This window comes from Camelina sativa, chromosome 18, assembly GCF_000633955.1.
Source record: "Camelina sativa cultivar DH55 chromosome 18, Cs, whole genome shotgun sequence".
In the NCBI taxonomy this organism is placed as follows: domain Eukaryota; kingdom Viridiplantae; phylum Streptophyta; class Magnoliopsida; order Brassicales; family Brassicaceae; genus Camelina; species Camelina sativa.
This window is the reverse complement of record NC_025702.1, coordinates 16,382,584-16,400,432: the sequence shown is the minus strand read 5'-3', so window position 1 is coordinate 16,400,432 and position 17,849 is coordinate 16,382,584. Positions and strand designations below refer to the sequence as shown.

Genomic DNA, 17,849 nt, shown 5'->3' with positions numbered 1-17,849 from the left:
TTTTTTCAATTTCTGATTTGTGGGTTGTTTTCGTTTTTTTGGGATCTGAACTCCTAGGTCCTTAGATCAGCTCCCAAACAAAAAAAGATAGGTCCTTTTTTTTGGTCCCTTCTTTGAGTAGGTTTGAAATTGGTTTTTAGGCAGCGATTTGTTTTGGTCAAGTTGTGTGGATATATAGCTAAGAAGAGATAGAGATGTTTAATCCATCATCTGATTGCAGCCAGCTGATCTCGTTTCAAAGAGACAAGACACATTAAAGGTCATTGGATTGCTCTAGAATTTTGGCTGAGACGAGACCTCGTTTAAAAAGGTTTACAAACGTTTCTTCGTTGAATTGATGTATGTAACCTAGGATGGATTTTGTTATGTAGGATGAAAAACCTGTTTTTTTGGAGAATTTAGAAATGATCTGTTTTGGGTGTATTCATATGTTTGATTTGTCCCTTGAATTTAACATGGTTTTGTTTGGTTTTGTTCAGGTGATATTCATGGACAGTATTCAGATCTATTGAGGCTGTTTGAGTATGGAGGCTTCCCACCAACAGCTAACTATTTGTTCTTAGGAGATTACGTGGACCGTGGGAAGCAGAGTTTGGAGACTATTTGTCTTCTCCTCGCCTACAAAATCAAGTACCCTGAGAACTTTTTCCTTCTACGAGGAAACCACGAATGTGCTTCTATTAACAGAATCTATGGATTCTATGATGAGTGTAAACGTCGATTCAGCGTGAGACTCTGGAAAGTATTTACAGATTCTTTTAACTGTCTCCCCGTGGCTGCTGTTATAGACGATAAGATATTATGTATGCACGGTGGTCTTTCTCCCGATTTGACTAACGTGGAACAGATTAAGAACATTAAGCGACCAACTGATGTTCCTGACTCTGGTTTGCTCTGTGATCTGCTTTGGTCTGATCCTAGCAAAGATGTCAAAGGTTGGGGAATGAATGACCGTGGAGTCTCTTACACGTTTGGTCCTGACAAAGTCGCGGAATTCTTAATAAAGAATGATATGGATCTCATCTGTCGTGCTCATCAGGTTGGTCTACACAATATTCATGTTTCTATTTTTGCTAGAAAATGTCGCTGAATTTCTAATAGAAGCTTGCTTTTCCCTCCTTTGCAGGTTGTAGAGGATGGATATGAGTTCTTTGCCGATAGACAGCTTGTGACTATATTTTCTGCTCCAAACTACTGTGGTGAATTTGACAATGCTGGTGCTATGATGAGTGTTGACGAAAGTTTAATGTGCTCCTTCCAAATTCTTAAGCCTGCGGATCGGAGGCCCCGGTTCTTATGAAGAAAAGAGGTAGTTCAAGTCCCATATACTAACTAACTTTTGCTGAGTCTTTCCCTTCCTGTTTGAGATTTTCGGATTGCAATAATGGTTCAGCAGTTCTTCTCAAATTGCTTAGATTATGACACTAGCTCATCTTCTGCATACATAAATTGTTAAAGATTTGATTGTTTTAAACAGAAGTGGTTTTCCTTGTTTGCTAAAGTTTTGATCACTTATAGATAAATTCTTTCATTTTTGCATGTTGCAGTTACAACCTCGCGGGAAAGAAGAGGAAAAATGCGGTATGAAAGCAAGCTGGAGAGACATTTGAAGCTCCCTGAGACTTTGTCCGGAGGCCTTGCATGCAAAGGCAAAAAACAACAACAACATAATTTACATGTTATATCATCTTATTTGAACTCTTGCCATTTTCTTTTCTAAAAACACTTTTATGTTCTTATGATCTTCTTCCTCTTCTCTGACTCTATAGACAGTAAAAAAAAGTCTGCAAATTTTCATTCTTTTCAACAACCAATTTCCTCAGTGTATATGTACTACGTTCTGTATCCACACACACTTACACTCAGGGTATCTTCGGTTTCGTGGACTCTGATACGAGCCGAAGATTTCGTCTACAAACTCCTAATCAGAGCCTTTGTTATTAGATTCGTCACACCATTCACTCTTTCTTTTTTTTTGGACAAATCACTCAAAGCCTCTTTGTTGTGGTTGTCGCATCACAAAATGCACAGATTCTATAGAACTAAAAAAGCGAATAAAAGTTTACTAAAAAGTCAAAAACCTTTAATTTGTTCCATATGAAACTGTCAAAGCTATGAAAGTGAATGTATCCAAAAGCTTCTCTGTCACTAATTTACTTCCTGGAATTGTGGTTATAGAACCAGCTGTGAGGTTTAATGCAATTTCACAACCGTGCCATCTGTAAGTAAAGAGTCTTGAGTTCTCTATTTAACTTCTTGCAAATCACAACAACAACAACAACAACAAAGAATGGAGTCCTTTGTAGTTACTTTAGCTCTGGCAGTCTTGTTAGTAACACAAGGAAGCCTTTTTAGTGTCTGTTTGGCCTCCTCTGCTGCTTCAACCGACTCTGTTTCTAACTGGTTTCACTGGCCCTGGAAGCCGCCGCTAATATGGCACCCTAAAGTTCCATCTTGGCCACCTCAACAACCCCCGATCGAGACAAATCCTCCGCCGATCGAGACGCATCCTCCACCGGAACCACCAACGACATATCCTCCACCGGTGCAGAATCCACCGCCGATCGAGACGCATCCTCCACCGGAACCGCCAACGACATATCCTCCTCCACCGGTGCAGTATCCACCGCCGATCAAGACATATCCTCCGCCAACGGTACAGTACCCTTCACCTCCGATCAAGATGTATCCTCCTCCGCCGTCACATTATCCTCCATAAATTAAAGATTCAAACAAGAAAGTGTTCGTATAAGTATCTGTCTAGTTTTCATATCTCTTATTATGATGGCCCTTCTTAAATAAAGAATAAAAGTGTTATGTTTCTTGAATAATATGATTTCATTGAAGACAAGATCAAATCTCATAATTAAGTTTCGATTTTGTTAAGGATGATGTTTTACCAACAAAGATATTGTTAACTAACAATACTACAACATACGAAAATCAAAAATATATATATATAGACTTACTATAAAATTTACTGCGTTAAAACAATAATTAGATTTATTAAAACGTACGGAAGAGGAAAACAAAATTTAATAATTTAAAAGGAAAACAACAAGAAAAAGGAAAATTACTATAAAACAATCTGGGCCGTTTAGCCTTAATGGAATCCGACGGTTGAGAGAAAACTACCTCTGAGGCAGGTGGTTGTTCTATATAACCAGCGAGCGAGTTGTTTTGGTCATTCTTATTATTCTGGTCGAACTCATCAAACTAGTTTTGCTCAATAAGACAATTAACAAGAGAGAGATACAGAGAGAGAGAGATAAAGATGTTCTTCCACATAGTATTGGAGCGAAACATGCAATTACATCCACGATTCTTTGGTCGAAACCTTCGTGAAAACCTCGTATCTAAACTCATGAAAGATGTCGAAGGCACTTGCAGGTTCTCTCTTTCTTCTCAATTCCACCCCTCGTTCCCAAAAATCAACTCTTTGGGATCCTTTCAGCGAAACCCTTTACTACTTCAATCTCTTAATTCGGATTCGTTTTACATAGACACCCTTAAGCAAAAATTGAATATTTTTCGAAATCCTAAGTTCCGTTTCGTTCAATTGGTTAGGTTTTTGGAGTTAATCGTCTGTTTCAGTCCTTCTATGCAGCTTATATTGAATTCAATTCGAATAAAAATCGTTCCTTTAAGCTAATTCTGTGCTTTTTGCTTGAATTCAATATAAGGGATTTGTTTTGAAGCTTTTAGCTTTCTTAGGATTAATGTATGAAGTTCATCTCTCCCAGCTCACCTAGATGTAGTATCTTGTCTTGTATTTGACACTGAATTCGATAAATTTGTTCTCTAGTATAGTTTTTTTGGTGCGGTATAGAAAACTCTCATTGTGCTTAATCTAGTTTCTTGAGGCCTCTAGGCTTTGTCCTTGCTTTGGATTTAAGATGTGCAATTCATCTTTGCAATGTCATATTGATGCTTTCCTGTGTTTGTTTTGGACAGTGGCCGTCATGGGTTTGTAGTGGCGATAACAGGAATAGAGAGCATAGGAAAAGGTTTGATCCGAGATGGGACTGGTTTTGTTACCTTTCCAGTTAAATACCAATGCGTCGTTTTCAGACCTTTCAAAGGCGAGATTTTGGAAGCTGTTGTCACTTTGGTCAATAAGGTAATATTTGTATAGAGTTTTTATATAGTCTAAATGTCTTTAATGGCAAATCAGTCTTAGACCTCATTGGATTTTCCTAATGTTTATGTCACAGATGGGATTCTTCGCTGAAGCTGGCCCTGTTCAGATCTTTGTGTCTAAGCATGTAAGCTAATGATCTTACATCATGAATTTGATGTCGAGTTCAGTTTTGGCTCTATGTGTGTTTTATACTTACTTCTTCTTTTCCTCTTTTCTATTCACCACAGTTGATTCCAGATGATATGGAGTTTCAAGCTGGAGACATGCCTAATTATACCACATCAGATGGATCAGTATGTTTCTTTCTCTATTTCTTTTTTAAAACAGTGATATTGGTGGTTTCTCTGTCTTCAAAGAAACTCAATCTTCTAATGCTTCTTGCAGGTTAAAATTCAAAAGGAATGTGAAGTAAGACTAAAGATTATCGGAACAAGAGTTGATGCCACAGAGATTGTATGCACCATCTCCATAACTCTATTGACAATGCAACTTATAGTTGTTGAGCTGTTGTGTGCTTTTGGCTTTGATCTTATTAATTTGCATATTTGTCTTTGGTTTTGCAGTTTTGCGTGGGTACCATCAAAGACGATTTTTTGGGAGTCATAAACGATCCTGCAGCCGGATAGAAGTTTCAGGCCGATTTTCGAATTTGTTCCTCTTTCTTTAGAGAGAATGTTGTCATGTGATAAAATTGTATCATAGTTTCATAAAAGTTTTGAAGTTTCGGATTCTTTTATCCGGACAATTTGAAACCAAGCTGTGGGATTTAACTTAATGCGAATTTAGAGAACTTTGTATCTGTTCAAAACTGTTGTCATGACCATTAAGATTTGAAACAATATAGTACCGGATGGTGGAAAAAGGAAATTCTACACATCTCAGTGAAACTTGTATCTTATTTGGATTCTGAATGAATTCAATATTTCATTGTTTTAATTCAGAATGAAAATTGGAAACTGATGTTATGTAAGTATAATGGAGTCTTCCATCCAGACATAACAATATCTTTTAGACTGTAATTAAAAATCATAATTACTTCTCCCAGACATAAGAATAACTTTCTTAGTAGGATTTGTTTTTTGGTCAAACCTCTATGCCTATCAAGTAAGGTTTTATTTTGTACATGTTTGTGCAAAATATTGACCCAAGCCAAATATCAAGTTTTTAGCCAAATGTACTAAATTAAGTTCATTGAAGTTCTCTCAACTTCTATGAAACATATGACTTTGAAAATGTATGTTTAATAAATTTCCATATTGACCATGACACTGATGATTATAAGATCTCTATACTATTAACACATTCGTCCTCTCAATCATAGTCCCAAATTTGACTCTCTCGTTTTGAGTTTTACAAAATGGCTAAGCTTTCTACATCTCTCTTATTAATTTATGTAGCATTCATGTTCACCACAAATGTGTCTGCAAATGATAATAGACAGGCAAGTTCAAGATTTTACTCTGTTTTTGTGAGATACACATACGAATAAAACACCTTATAATATATCTCTCTCCCTATCTCTCTCTTTACATACATGTATGCAGGTGTACACTGTGTACATGGGAGCACTTTCTGAGTTTGGGTACTCAGCTCCATCTCACCATCTCAGTATACTCCAAAAACTTGTTGGTCCGGAATCTGAGAGCTTCGACGACAAAGGTTTTGGTCCGCCTCCAAAGAGATGGAAAGGTTCTTGTAAAGGTGGATTAAACTTCACTTGCAACAAGTAAAGTGTATTCTAACGTTTTCTTAATATAAAGTTAACTTATGTTAAATGTAAGTGTTTAGAGGGATAATCACGGCCGGCTCAGCAGGAAACAATGGGCCTGAGCAAGGTTCGGTGGCAAATGTATCACCGTGGATACCGTCGCGGCCAGTGCTACGGACCGGCGTTTCATTGACAGAGTCGTTCTTGGTAACGGAAAAGCATTAACGGTAACTTCTCTTCCAGTTTTTGTAAATCATAATGAGAGTCATTTCAGTTGTAAGATACTCAGTTTGTTAAACAGGGCCTATCAGTTAATCCATTCAGTCTCAGTGGGACAAAGTTCCCGATCGTTTACGGCCAAAACGTTTTAGAAAACTGTTCCCAAGACCAAGCCGTTCTTAAATTATTTCACGTTCAAATCTGAATATTGAATCAAACACATTGATGCTTACAATGATCATTGCTATTGACAGTTATTGCTCAGAACTCAGAAGGGTGTGTGGACAGAGACCTGGTCAAAGGGAAGATCGTCCTCTGTGACGACTTCCTAGGAAACAGAGAGGCTCACTTAGCAGGCGCAACTGGAGCCATTGTTCTAAACAATTTGTATCCAGACATCGCCTTCGTGTTACCATTACCGGCCTCTTCTCTGAGCTTAAAGGACTACGAATCTATCAAGTCATACATCCAATCTACAGGGCAGTGATGAATCTGAACGGTTGTTCGGTTTTGAAATGTTAAAAGAGTGAAATTTGCAGGCACCCACAAGCGGAGATACTGAGAACCGAAGAGATAGTTGATAGAGAAGCTCCTTATGTTCCTTCCTTCTCTTCTCGCGGGCCAAGTTTCACTGTTCAGTACCTCTTGAAGGTAATGAAACCAGTACAAAGATCATTAGCTCGCGTTGGTTATATAAACAAATGTTTTTTGGAATAAAATCAATGTTTTGCAGCCTGACGTAAGTGCACCAGGATTAGAGATTTTGGCTGCATTTTCTCCGGTAGCTTCTCCATCAGATATAATGTACCCTGAGGACACAAGAAGTGTGAGGTATAGTGTAATGAGTGGCACATCAATGGCTTGTCCTCATGTAGCAGGTGTAGCGGCTTATGTCAAGTCTTTTCACCCCGACTGGTCTCCCTCGGCAATCAAATCCGCTATCATGACAACAAGTAAACTTCAAAAAACAATACTTTCTTCTGTCATGGTATATTTGCAGCTACCCCCATGAACCTTAAGAAAAACCCCGACCAGGAATTTGCTTATGGTTCAGGCCAAATTAACCCAACCAAAGCAAGCGACCCGGGACTTGTGTATGAAGTAGAGACTGAAGATTACCTCAAAATGTTATGTGCAGAGGGTTTTGATTCAAGGTCGCTCACGAAAATCTCAAGACGGAACATCACTTGTTTGGAAAGAACAGAAGTCAAGGATCTGAATTACCCAACAATGACTACGTTTGTGCCTCCTCTTGATCCATTCAATGTCACGTTTAGAAGAATCGTAACTAATGTTGGACTCCCAAACTCTACGTATAACGCAAGTGTAGTTCCTCTTCGACAGGAGATTCGGATTAACATAGAACCAGAAACACTGAGTTTCGGTTTCCTGAAGGAGAAGAAATCTTTTATTGTGACCATCTCTGGTGAAAAACTGAAGGATGGAAGTCTTGTAAGTTCGTCTTTGGAATGGTCTGATGGGAGTCACAGCGTCAGAAGTCCAATCGTGGCTTACTCAATCCAGCCTTAAAACTCCGTTTTGCTTTTTGCTAATTTTCTTTTCTTGTATCTTCAAACCATTCATCAAAAACAGAGAGAAGAAGAGACAAAGTTTTCAGGAACAAAGACATACTTTCTTATCTGTCATTACAAATCATTGATGTCCAGCAAACCCGATTATCATATATGTTTCGTTCTCTTTGAATCTAAGAATTCGATTCAGTTCTTGTAATCTCTGATAAATTGCATCTTTATGAGGGTGTGCTGTCTCTCCCGCAAGAAACTCATGCATCTGGTTGTCCACTTCGATAGTACTGCATCCTGGTTCCTTCTCAATCCCTGATTCTCTCATACTTTCTCTGATTTCAGTAGTTTCTTTCCATTTCCCGGATGAAGCGTAAATATTCGATAAGAGAACGTATGTCCCAGAATCTGGATTCTCAGACTCGAGTAGTCTCTTGGCAATCCTTTCACCAAGCTCCATGTTTCCATGGATCTTACAAGCACTCAAAAGAGCTCCTAACATGATATGATCCGGTTCTATCGGCATGTTTTCTATGAATCTGCAAGCCTCCTCTAGTCTACCCACTCGACCAAGAAGATCAACAATACATCCATAATGCTCAATCTGCGGTTCAACATTAAAAACTCTCCACATAGAATTGAACACTTCAAGCCCTATATCCAGCAAACCTCCATGGCTACAAGCGTTTAAAAGAGCAACTAAGGTCACTGGATTCGGCCTAATTCCTCTGTTCACCATATCTCGAAATTCATTGATAGCTTCAAAGCTAGCCCCATGCATTGCTAATCCAGAAATCATCGTGTTGTATGAAATGACATCTTTGTATCTCATTCCCTTAAAAACCCGCTTTGCCTCATTGATATCACCACACCTAGAGTACATGTTGATCAAAGCATTGCCTACGAAATTACTAAGCTCCATCTTTTTATTCTCAACAAATGAATGTACCCATCGCCCAAGCTCCAACGCACCTAAATCTGAGCACGCAGATAAAACACATACAACTGTAAATTCATTAGGACTAACACCTTCCATCTGCATTCCCCTGAAAAGCTCCAATGCTTTGTTCATCTCCCTGTTTCTAACCAACCCGTCAATCATCGCCGTCCAACAAACCGTATCTTTAACCTTAACATCTTGGAACAGCTCTAACGCCTCCTCAATACAACCACGTTCAGAATAACAATTAATCATGACAGTTGCTGTGACCTGATCTCTGTCAGGCATTTCATCGAACACCTTCTTAGCATCAACCAAATTCCCAGATCTCCCGTAAATTTCCAACAGTTTTAGCCCCACCGATCTACTAGACCCGAACCCTAATTTCAAAACCTGTGCATGAATCTCTCTACAACCTTCCAGACCACAAGCTTTCAGAACAGAGGTGATCACGTAGTTATCAGGCAAAACCGAACTGTGAACCATTTTACGATACAATGAAACTCCATCAGCGGAACGACCAGATGACACAAAACCATCGATCAGGGCGGTGTATAGGTAAACATTAGGGTTAGATACGTAACGAAACACGTCGCAGGCGTAATCTATTGAATCGAGAGCGGAGCATACTCTGATGAGTTCGAAAACAACGAAAGCATCTTGGTCATGGAAGGTTCGTATGATCTTGGCGTGAATCGATGGTACTTGAGAAATCTTTTTGCAATTTCGTAGTAAAGAGATTAATGTTTTCCTCCGTGATAGTCTGAGAGTGTTTGAGTCGGGATCACGCCGGATAGCTGATGGCCCTCCGGTGATCGCCGTCAACGATGAAATCATTTCGCGCTCAAATAAAGATTATAAGAAACCGAATCTAATTTGTCCAAACCAAAATATATAGATTCGAATAAACCGAATATAACCAAACCTACCAAATTCAAACTTGATGAGAACAAAATCAAAGCTATTCAATAAACAAAGCGAACCAAATTGTTTCAAGATGTGTTAATTTCACTTGTCCCTTTAGTTCTAAATAGGCGTTTGTTGTATAAAATATATTCAATGCTCAGAAGTGAGCCCCTTGTTTCCCGGTTCACTGTAACCGATCCATCTTGCTTCAGCTTGATTAAGCTGCTCTCAATGTTTCTAAGCACAGGTTTATAGCTGCAACAAATTGCGATACGAAAATTAGATAGACGATGTAATCTCCAATGGTTCAAGAATATTCTGTGTGAAACTTACACTCGCACAAGCCCGTTGTATGCCTGTGTTGTTTGCTGGAGTTGAACTGAAAGTTGGAGAACTTGAGCAGATAACGATTCTGCTCTGCTCTGTTCTTTCGCTAGTTCGCCCTGAGAAAAGGTAATGCGGAATTTTAATCACACAAACAATAGTTAAGTTGAAGTTAACTTCTATTATAATACTTGAGAGCTGGTGAAGACCAAAACCTTGAGAGACAGTGTTTCAGTTCCATGTGACCCATTGGCCTGGACTTCTGAAGACACTCGTGAAAGAGCACCAGCTTGTTCTGTTCTTAACTTGTCCAAAACTTCGCGGAGTTCTACATTTTGCTTCAGACATTCTTTTACCTATATAAGGTTGTTTGCTAAAAGTCAACATAAAAGTCCACAAAAAAGTGTTTCTCATGCAAAAGTTTATGTGGTACTCTTACTTGATTCTCCCACTGATTTGATTATTGATTGATTCTTGATAGGAAGCAGAGAGGTTCGAGTTTTCCTCAAAAAGCTTCTCTATTTCAGTTGATTGGTTGTCAATCTGAAAGTCATGCATGAAAGTAATTTCTCTAATTAAGCCTTTTGACCATTATATAAAGTAATTGCAAAGAGCTACGGCATTACCTCCATAAGAAGCTTTTGCCTACTACTCTCCAATCTTTCAAGTGCAACAGCCATATCATGCAACTGCTTCTCGAGTTTTTCTTTATCTTCCTACATGAAAACAATCAAACCTATAAGTCTATAACTAAGGGATTCCATAAAACGTTGAAGAAGACTAATAATATGCTGGCAAGTGGCAAAAATGGGTTAAAACATTTTCTTACCACTGAAAATCCTTTTTGACCTAACTCTGATACTTCTGCATAATAAATAGCATGGAAAAAGTCATTGATATGTGTCCAACAAACAATTTTCGAGTAACCTCAAAAGCATTTAGATATCACTCAGTTTATCCAAACACCTGATGATTGTAACAGCTGCAATACCAATTTGCTTTGAACAAAAGAATAATTGTATAGCATTGCAAATTACCTGAGGCCCTGCTGGATAAAACTGTAATTTTTTGTTCCAGTTCCTGCTTTTCAGACATTAACGACGCAACTCGATTTTGTTCTTCAGCTAAACGCTGTTGTTCTTGCTGCCTCAACATTGATTCTTTCTGTGTATGTTAGGAACATTATTATCGTAGAAACAAAGACTCTAACGGGGAACATATTATTTGTTTCAAAAAATATTAAAACCTGTAATTCTAGTTTTATGTTAGCCATCTCCTTTTCTAATAATGGTAACTGATCCGGGGAAACTCCCATTGACGACCCTCCAACAAATGAAGTACTCATTGCTTGCTGTTGTATCGAGTTAAGCTCTGCTCTCAGAGATGCCGCATCTTCCTCAGCCTATATTAACAATCGGTTATGGTATCTTTAGAAAAAAAGAAGAAAGGAAAATTAGATTTTGGAAGGCAGAAGATTGTTTCCATACTCGATATTGTTCCTCCTCTGCCTCTTTAACACGTTTTTTAAGAGTCCTAACTTGAGCTGAGAGATCCTCCTGTAAGCAATAGCTATGCCAATCAAAATGCAAATTCAACGGAGGAGACCAAAAGAACTAAAAACAGGAGTATTCCCTACTCGTAAAACAACAGCAGCATCTTTCTCCATTGCAATTTCCTTGAGAGCTTTTCTCAGAGATGGCACTGTGTTTTGTTCCTATTATCCATCAACAAGAGCATATGTCAAGCCATCTCGTAGAATCGTTTGCCAAATAGACTTCCTAGAGATTCATATTGGCACGCCAAGCCTCACAAAACAAACTACAGCAAGAATGATTTTGAATATTACTTACCAGGTAATTCAACCGAGTCTCAAGTGATTCATTCTCGGCTTCCCTTGTCTGCAGCTGAATCCCCAAGGACAAAAACAATACATTTCATTCAAAACAAAAACATAAAGATCTGATCTTTAACAAGGAAAAGACTGCAACCAACAATACCTTTGAGAACAACATCTTGTTGCTCTCCTCCATTTCTGCATTCTTCTTCAGCAATTCTTTAAGCTGGGAATATAAAGCACCAACATCTGTCTGTTGAAGTAATTCAAAAAAACAAACCATTACCACCACCAAGGTCAATTTCAAACATTCTCAGTATCACCTACGATCATCCTAACGATCCAATTTAGATCAGAATGTTACCTCAGAAAGTCGATTTCCACTCTCAGATTTTCTAATCACCGGAAAATCTGAAACACGTTTACAAAATTTGAGACGACAGAGCAGTAAATTAAAAAGAGAGATCAGAGGATTAGAGATTGAAATAACCGGCAGGATTGGGAATTTCGCTAAGATCTGGCCCTGAAGAAGTTTTGCTCAGCCTTTGAGCTGCTCTCTTTTGACGAATCTCTTCCAACTAGAAAGATCACATAAAGCAAAAAAGCCACAAATGATGTAAGACACCGTATGAAGAAGATGAAAGACGGCGATAACGGATATATCCTTACAGTCCGGCGACCTAGAGTCGCGTGGTGCGATTCCATGGTATGATATCTTATAGCGTCCGCACCAGATGGATTTTACTACCGCCTCTCTGGTCTCGGCAAATTCGAACGTCGATTTAACGGTGAGGGTGTCGCCGGCGAACAGAATGGAATATGATTAATTTGGGCTAATAGGATAGATAAATAGGCCCATGGACCTTGAAAGCGAGCCCGTCAATATGTACTCTACTTGCTTCAATTTTTTTCCTTTAAAAAAAAAAACAATTACACTACTTTTCTTTCAAAAAAATAAATAAAAGTTGAAAACATGATCATGCTAAGAAAAAAACAATTTATGCAGATACATTTTTGTTCTTCTTCTTTAAAAATACGAGATATTTTTTATAAAATAGTAAAGTTTGTTAAAATTAAGTAAAAAATAAACATTATTCCAGTGTGCAAAACTGTAATTTATCGACCATACGAAAATAAAGTGTTAAGTTTTTGGAATTGTTCGTTTGCTTTTTAAGTTTTAGGACTAGTGGGTAATCTGCCAAATAACTAACTTTATAATGCTTTTCTTTAGATCATTAGTTCATTCGGAAACATACTGAACAAACCATGCCTAACTGTTGCACATCGTGCGTATCAACCTAAGATTGCATACAGCCATACATATATTACGTCGTTATGACCTTTTAAGGGTTTTGAGGAGTTTTCACCAACAAATAATGCAAATTAATTTGGTATGGGTGCATCTTGTGCTAAAACCCAATATGCTAGTAGGATTCAAGCTCTTAGAGTTTTATCAAGATAGATTAGGCAAACTTAGAGACGATAGATTTTAGAGCTTTTATTTAGTGCAATGAAAAGTAAAGAAAGGAAGTTTACTAGAAAGATCACCAAGCTTACTAAATCTTAGATTGATATCATGAAATCATGAAGAAGGAGAGTTTCACGGAGTTGCAAAGGTCCAACATTTAAGGGTGGACTTATTTGACAGTACCAAACTGTTTCGTTTGTGGTTCACTTGATGTATTGTACATATTACGGGAATAAACATGGAAGTTTTAGAAATGTCAAGATTGAAGGGGGTGCTAGTGAAGATGATGTTATCAAGCGTATTCTTTTGTGGATTACATTTACATAGAAAAGCTGTTGCTATTACCCTAAGATCTAATACTTACTCATGTATTGTTTTGGTTCTTTCTGTTTCATGACAAGAATGCTAATGGGCTTGTTGATTAGAATTAAGGTCTTTGGTTTAACAAGATTGAGAAGGATTCCCTTAAATATCTTTTTGAGTATCATTTTCAAGTTGGAGATTTTGATTTTGTTAACTCCCAAAATGCATTGCTCATGAAAGGCGTTGGAAACCTGAGTATTACTCATGTTTTTTAGCTTTGTACATGATTGGATATTTTCTCATGTTCTTAGCTTTGATGGGATTTACCATCCTATTAACAAGGATACCACGGATATATAAGAAAACTCAGACTCAGACGTTCACATATGTACCAAAGTTCACGGGTTTTTTTACTTTCTCACGACGGTGAAAATTCTGTAGATTTAAACCGCTATTCACTAAACAGAGACATAACCAAAAGTCAAGCTAAAATTAAAAACCCTTCGACGTCTTACACCGAAGAGCAAAAAAAGGTTAAAATAGAAAGCCCCATAAGTCGTTGACGACTCTAAGGACAAAAAAACAAACATTACGAGAGAGAAAGAGAGAGAGAGACAAGAAACAACTACGTGTCCCGTCGTAGATCAACCACCACAACACTTACGTTGTCAGAACTTTGTCTAGCCAATGCAAGCCTAGTCAGCAACAGCGACGCCTCTTCACACGCTTTATCTGATACATCTCCTCCCCCTCCGACCACCACATTCCCCGCACCGGCGCCATCCGTTTCAGGCGAGGATGTAAGTTGACCGTTGACTTTTCCTCTCAAACACATGCGAACGACGCTACATGCAGTTTCGTTTGAAACCACGTCCCAAAGACCGTCACTTGCTAGAATAAGGAAATCGTCTTCGTTGACCCGGTCCGTCACGGTTACTTCCGGTTTACTGATTACGTAGGGCTTCAAGTAATTATCTCCTGGTAAAAAGAAAAAGAAAAGAACCGCGGCGAAACGAGATTTAATTATCATCATTATTGAAAGTACGAAAAATAAACTTTGTACAAAACACTAGCTAGGACAAGGACAAGAGTGTTTCGTCAAGTGTAATCAATTAAACTGACCTATGGCTCGTGACATTGCAAGTACTCCAAGGACACGTGGGCCATCCCAGTAGATAACTCTACCTCCCGCTGCTTCAATCCGGTCTAGCTCGTCCGGACGGTCCGGCTGTTACAAAAATAAAAACAAGAGAGAAAGAGAGAGAGAGAAGAGTCATTGATTTGATGATAACAGTGACACGACGGATTAAAGAATCTTAAAACTCATAAACTTTATCAGATCTTCTAATCTAAAAAGTCATTTACATTCTTTAATCACCGTCCAGGTGTTGCATGCCCATTACACAAAATTCGAATTTTCCAAAACCAAAAAAAAATAAATATAAGAAAGAAAGAAAAAATGCATTAAAGAACGAGAAGTATGATAGGTAAGTTTCGAAGGCGACACGTAACGAAATTCTCGTTTTCCATATCAGTATTACAGTATACCATAACCGTAGATCTGACAGATAAAAAAATTGACGATGAAAAAAAAAACAAAACAAAGAGAGATTTTATCACCAAACGATAGAAAAATAAACACAACCTTATGATCGGAGGACAAAGCAATGGCCTTCCCATTACGGCAAAGAACAGCACGTGAGTCACCACAGTTCGCCACGATGATTTTCTCCGGGGTGAGGACGGAGACAACGGCTGTGGATCCCACGGCGTCGCAGTCCGGCCTCTGAAGCTCGCAACGGCATTTCGCCGCACCGTCGTCGGCGTTCAAAGCCACAACCTCCATGTCCATGCGCGTGAAGCTACGCGCCATTGACTTTTCCCAGTCAGCATCAGCTTCGAACTCTTCACGCACTAGCTCGTGTAGTCGTTCTCTACATCTCTTCGCTACCTATAACATAATACCCAAAAAAAAACATCAAAAACGACGTCGTAACAGTCCATTGAGGTAAATTACTAAAGATGAAACGGCGTCGTACATGTGAACAGCCATGACCATCGTAAACGCCGCAGTAGTGAAACCCTTCCGTTCGTTGACGGGAAAAAAACGGATGCACAGCGACGGCGTCTTCCATTTCCCGTCTTCTTCCACATACTGAAGCGACGCCGTATTTAGGATAAGCGTCAGGATCAGGCAATGCCTCAACCGTCGAACTCAAAGACTCGCATAAAACGACGACTTCCTTCGCCGTTTCGTAGTACACGGCGGATGCTGAGGCTGCGACGGTGGCTTCTCGTCCCCTCCGTTTCTGTAACTCTCCGTCGACGAAGACAGCGTCTTGTTCGCCGGAAACAAACTTAAACCGCCGGATCTCCATTCTCCTTCTTCTCGCTGCTTGAGAAGAACTTCGTTCTCGTCTCCTCGTTGTCGTCGTCGTCGTCTTCTTCACAACCTTCGCCGTCGTTTTCGTCATCAACGTCTCGTTCTCGTAACAAATCTCAGCCATGCGATCGTCGAAACTGTTCAACGTTCACACTCCATCATCATCATCATCATCGCTCTCCCGTTCGGACAAAACTATAAAAACCTAGTGAACGAGACGAGACGCAGGTAAGAGAAGAGAAGAGAAGAAGAGCTTGAACAAGATTAAGCCATGGAAGCTTTATATTTAGCTTCTTTCACCAGAGGATATATAAATATAATAAAATCATCTTTTTATGTTCCGGGCAGGTGTTTGCCCGAGACTTTAAACGGGCAGATCAAACAAAAGCTCTGAAAAAATCAAAAAACGAAAGAATGAAGAAGAGAGAGAGCTTTGTGTTGAATGGCGTGACGTATCGCTCCTCTATCTGGACGAAGATATCTTGACCGTTGATTTTAGCCACGTGTAAATGGTACTTCTCTTTGAAATCGCGATACGAAAACACTTACGTGTGCCAATCAAATTCTAACACAACTCAGACCTAAAGTGAAAAGAACCTTTGATGACACGCATGCTATCTTTTTTTTTTTTTTGATAGATTTATACCAAATTTTGTTATGGCAATTTTCTTTACCAATTCCAGTTGTTTTACTATAAACTACAAGTTTATTAACTTTATTAGATATGGGAATCAACCAATACTTTATTAAACATGTGGAAAATAATTTTTATTTTATTTTTTAGGCAATTAATTTGGCGTTTTAGTGATGATGATGATTCATCGCGTTTGTTTTATGGTGAGCGTGACAATACGGCATATATATCATCTTTTTCAAAAAGTTTGGTGTGTTTAAGGAGAAAATTATTGTAGGAAAAAAAATTGACCATGTGTGACTACGAAACATAAGAGCAAAAAGGTGATAATTAGTAGAATATGTCACTAGCAAAAATATAAAGTCGGTGTGCGAATACATTTTTATAAAATAGATATGCTATATTAAATTAAGAATTAAAGGTGAGTTAATTTTGTGATTTAATAACACTTGTTTTCTTTTATTTGTTTGCTTGTCTGGTCTACTCTGCATTTGTTCCATTTGTGTCATATCCGTTTCTTTTTTATTTTATGCAGCAAACATGTAAAGTTTTAGAATAATAATAGATATGGTTTTTGACATTTGTTATGGTGAACCAATGTTCAAAGAATTTTTTTTGTAAGGATTTGTTACCTTGTTTTACTAATTGACAGGATGAAAATGAATTCAAATACAAACTTTCTTCATGGTCTTTGACAGGTGTGTGACAGTTACATGATTTCTAAGTGTGCAATGTTATGAGACACCCATGACTAATTTTCTAATTTAACTTTAATATATCAATATCTAATGTGGCATACCATAAGAATACAATCTTAGACATCTCCAGACTAATCTTATCAGATACCAGTATGTAATGAATGTTTGACACACCATAACGTTTTCGTTTGGGACGTTAATATTCCGTGAACTAAAATAAAATTTGAACAAGTGACAGGCATCATTACTTCTTAATCAATATAGTTTTGAGAATTAAGAAGAATAAACAATTGAAAATAAGAAAAATATTCAAACATCTCTTGCAGTTTCTTAAGGCAATTTGTCAAGATATTCATTATTAGATAACAGTCACCAACTGCATATGATATAATACATTGACATATCTAATACAAATTACTTGGTCGCATGTTCAGTCTCTACAATCCATTAGTGAGAAAATAAAATATCCAAAAGGAACATGTATAATAATCTAATCATTAATATTATTATTCACCTAACATATATTAAATTATTGTTGATCCTATGAATTAGTATCATAAAATTATAAGAAACGAATATGCGGAAAAAGTGTTGAAAAAAAAAAGATTTTTATAAGAGGAAAAGTAGAAGAAAAACATACATGTGATTATGGTTAAACCGTTAATTTGGTAAATTATCATGTAGCTCTTCTTTTTTTAGGTAAGCGGAGATTTGGTAATGAAGTAAGTGAGCTATTAATAATTGTAGTTTATGCATAAACATTTGTAT

At 38.0% G+C, this 17,849-nt stretch overlaps 7 protein-coding genes across 7 annotated transcripts in view; 4 read left to right on the top strand and 3 right to left on the bottom strand.

Annotated features, from left to right (window-relative positions):
* Nucleotides 1-1,827, top strand: part of LOC104762023 (serine/threonine-protein phosphatase PP1 isozyme 2) — a gene marked incomplete in the record, with an annotated part of 2,532 nt that extends 705 nt beyond the window's left edge. The window contains 3 exon segments of the mRNA XM_010485231.2: nucleotides 480-1,039; nucleotides 1,127-1,309; nucleotides 1,548-1,827. Coding sequence (XP_010483533.1) covers nucleotides 480-1,039; nucleotides 1,127-1,300 — 734 coding nt within the window.
* On the top strand, nucleotides 2,174-2,858 carry LOC104762022 (pollen-specific leucine-rich repeat extensin-like protein 3). Its single transcript, XM_010485230.2, has one exon. It carries the CDS (start codon nucleotides 2,291-2,293, stop codon nucleotides 2,717-2,719), a length of 429 nt encoding a protein of 142 aa, XP_010483532.1. The 5' UTR covers nucleotides 2,174-2,290; the 3' UTR covers nucleotides 2,720-2,858.
* Nucleotides 3,191-5,015, top strand: LOC104762021 (DNA-directed RNA polymerase II subunit 7). Its single transcript, XM_010485229.2, has 6 exons — nucleotides 3,191-3,390; nucleotides 3,955-4,120; nucleotides 4,215-4,265; nucleotides 4,369-4,434; nucleotides 4,526-4,594; nucleotides 4,705-5,015. Exons 1-6 carry the CDS (start codon nucleotides 3,275-3,277, stop codon nucleotides 4,765-4,767), a joined length of 531 nt encoding a protein of 176 aa, XP_010483531.1. The 5' UTR covers nucleotides 3,191-3,274; the 3' UTR covers nucleotides 4,768-5,015.
* LOC104763570 (subtilisin-like protease SBT4.3) lies at nucleotides 7,003-7,618 on the top strand. The gene has a single exon (XM_019240329.1). The coding sequence runs from the start codon at nucleotides 7,077-7,079 to the stop codon at nucleotides 7,596-7,598; it is 522 nt and encodes a 173-aa protein (XP_019095874.1). The 5' UTR covers nucleotides 7,003-7,076; the 3' UTR covers nucleotides 7,599-7,618.
* On the bottom strand, nucleotides 7,704-9,368 carry LOC104762020 (putative pentatricopeptide repeat-containing protein At5g59200, chloroplastic). The gene has a single exon (XM_010485228.2). It carries the CDS (start codon nucleotides 9,366-9,368, stop codon nucleotides 7,722-7,724), a length of 1,647 nt encoding a protein of 548 aa, XP_010483530.1. The 3' UTR covers nucleotides 7,704-7,721.
* LOC104762019 (uncharacterized protein F23F12.8-like) lies at nucleotides 9,448-12,405 on the bottom strand. The gene is given in 16 exon segments (XM_010485227.2): nucleotides 9,448-9,692; nucleotides 9,771-9,880; nucleotides 9,977-10,117; nucleotides 10,201-10,223; nucleotides 10,226-10,304; nucleotides 10,388-10,477; nucleotides 10,591-10,625; nucleotides 10,799-10,925; nucleotides 11,008-11,163; nucleotides 11,249-11,317; nucleotides 11,398-11,475; nucleotides 11,612-11,665; nucleotides 11,759-11,848; nucleotides 11,960-12,006; nucleotides 12,086-12,173; nucleotides 12,265-12,405. Coding segments are annotated over 16 exon segments (1,392 nt in total). The 5' UTR covers nucleotides 12,301-12,405; the 3' UTR covers nucleotides 9,448-9,523.
* On the bottom strand, nucleotides 13,754-16,140 carry LOC104762018 (probable protein phosphatase 2C 78). The gene is made up of 4 exons (XM_010485226.2): nucleotides 15,406-16,140; nucleotides 15,012-15,317; nucleotides 14,489-14,594; nucleotides 13,754-14,344 (listed from the first exon to the last, which is right to left on the bottom strand). Exons 1-4 carry the CDS (start codon nucleotides 15,871-15,873, stop codon nucleotides 13,992-13,994), a joined length of 1,233 nt encoding a protein of 410 aa, XP_010483528.1. The 5' UTR covers nucleotides 15,874-16,140; the 3' UTR covers nucleotides 13,754-13,991.

Bases quoted from the DNA above. Each gene is read 5' to 3' on its own strand.
- LOC104762022 (XM_010485230.2), top strand. From the start codon at position 2,291: ATGGAGTCCTTTGTAGTTACTTTAGCTCTGGCAGTCTTGTTAGTAACA.
- LOC104762021 (XM_010485229.2), top strand. From the start codon at position 3,275: ATGTTCTTCCACATAGTATTGGAGCGAAACATGCAATTACATCCACGA. The intron at 4,121-4,214 runs GTAATATTTGTA...TTTATGTCACAG, and splicing joins TTGTCACTTTGGTCAATAAG to ATGGGATTCTTCGCTGAAGC. The intron at 4,266-4,368 runs GTAAGCTAATGA...TATTCACCACAG, and splicing joins AGATCTTTGTGTCTAAGCAT to TTGATTCCAGATGATATGGA.
- LOC104763570 (XM_019240329.1), top strand. From the start codon at position 7,077: ATGAACCTTAAGAAAAACCCCGACCAGGAATTTGCTTATGGTTCAGGC.
- LOC104762020 (XM_010485228.2), bottom strand. From the start codon at position 9,368: ATGATTTCATCGTTGACGGCGATCACCGGAGGGCCATCAGCTATCCGG.
- LOC104762018 (XM_010485226.2), bottom strand. From the start codon at position 15,873: ATGGCTGAGATTTGTTACGAGAACGAGACGTTGATGACGAAAACGACG. The intron at 14,595-15,011 runs GTTGTGTTTATT...TTTTTGTAACAG, and splicing joins CTTTGTCCTCCGATCATAAG to CCGGACCGTCCGGACGAGCT. The intron at 14,345-14,488 runs GTCAGTTTAATT...TCTTTTTACCAG, and splicing joins TGCAATGTCACGAGCCATAG to GAGATAATTACTTGAAGCCC.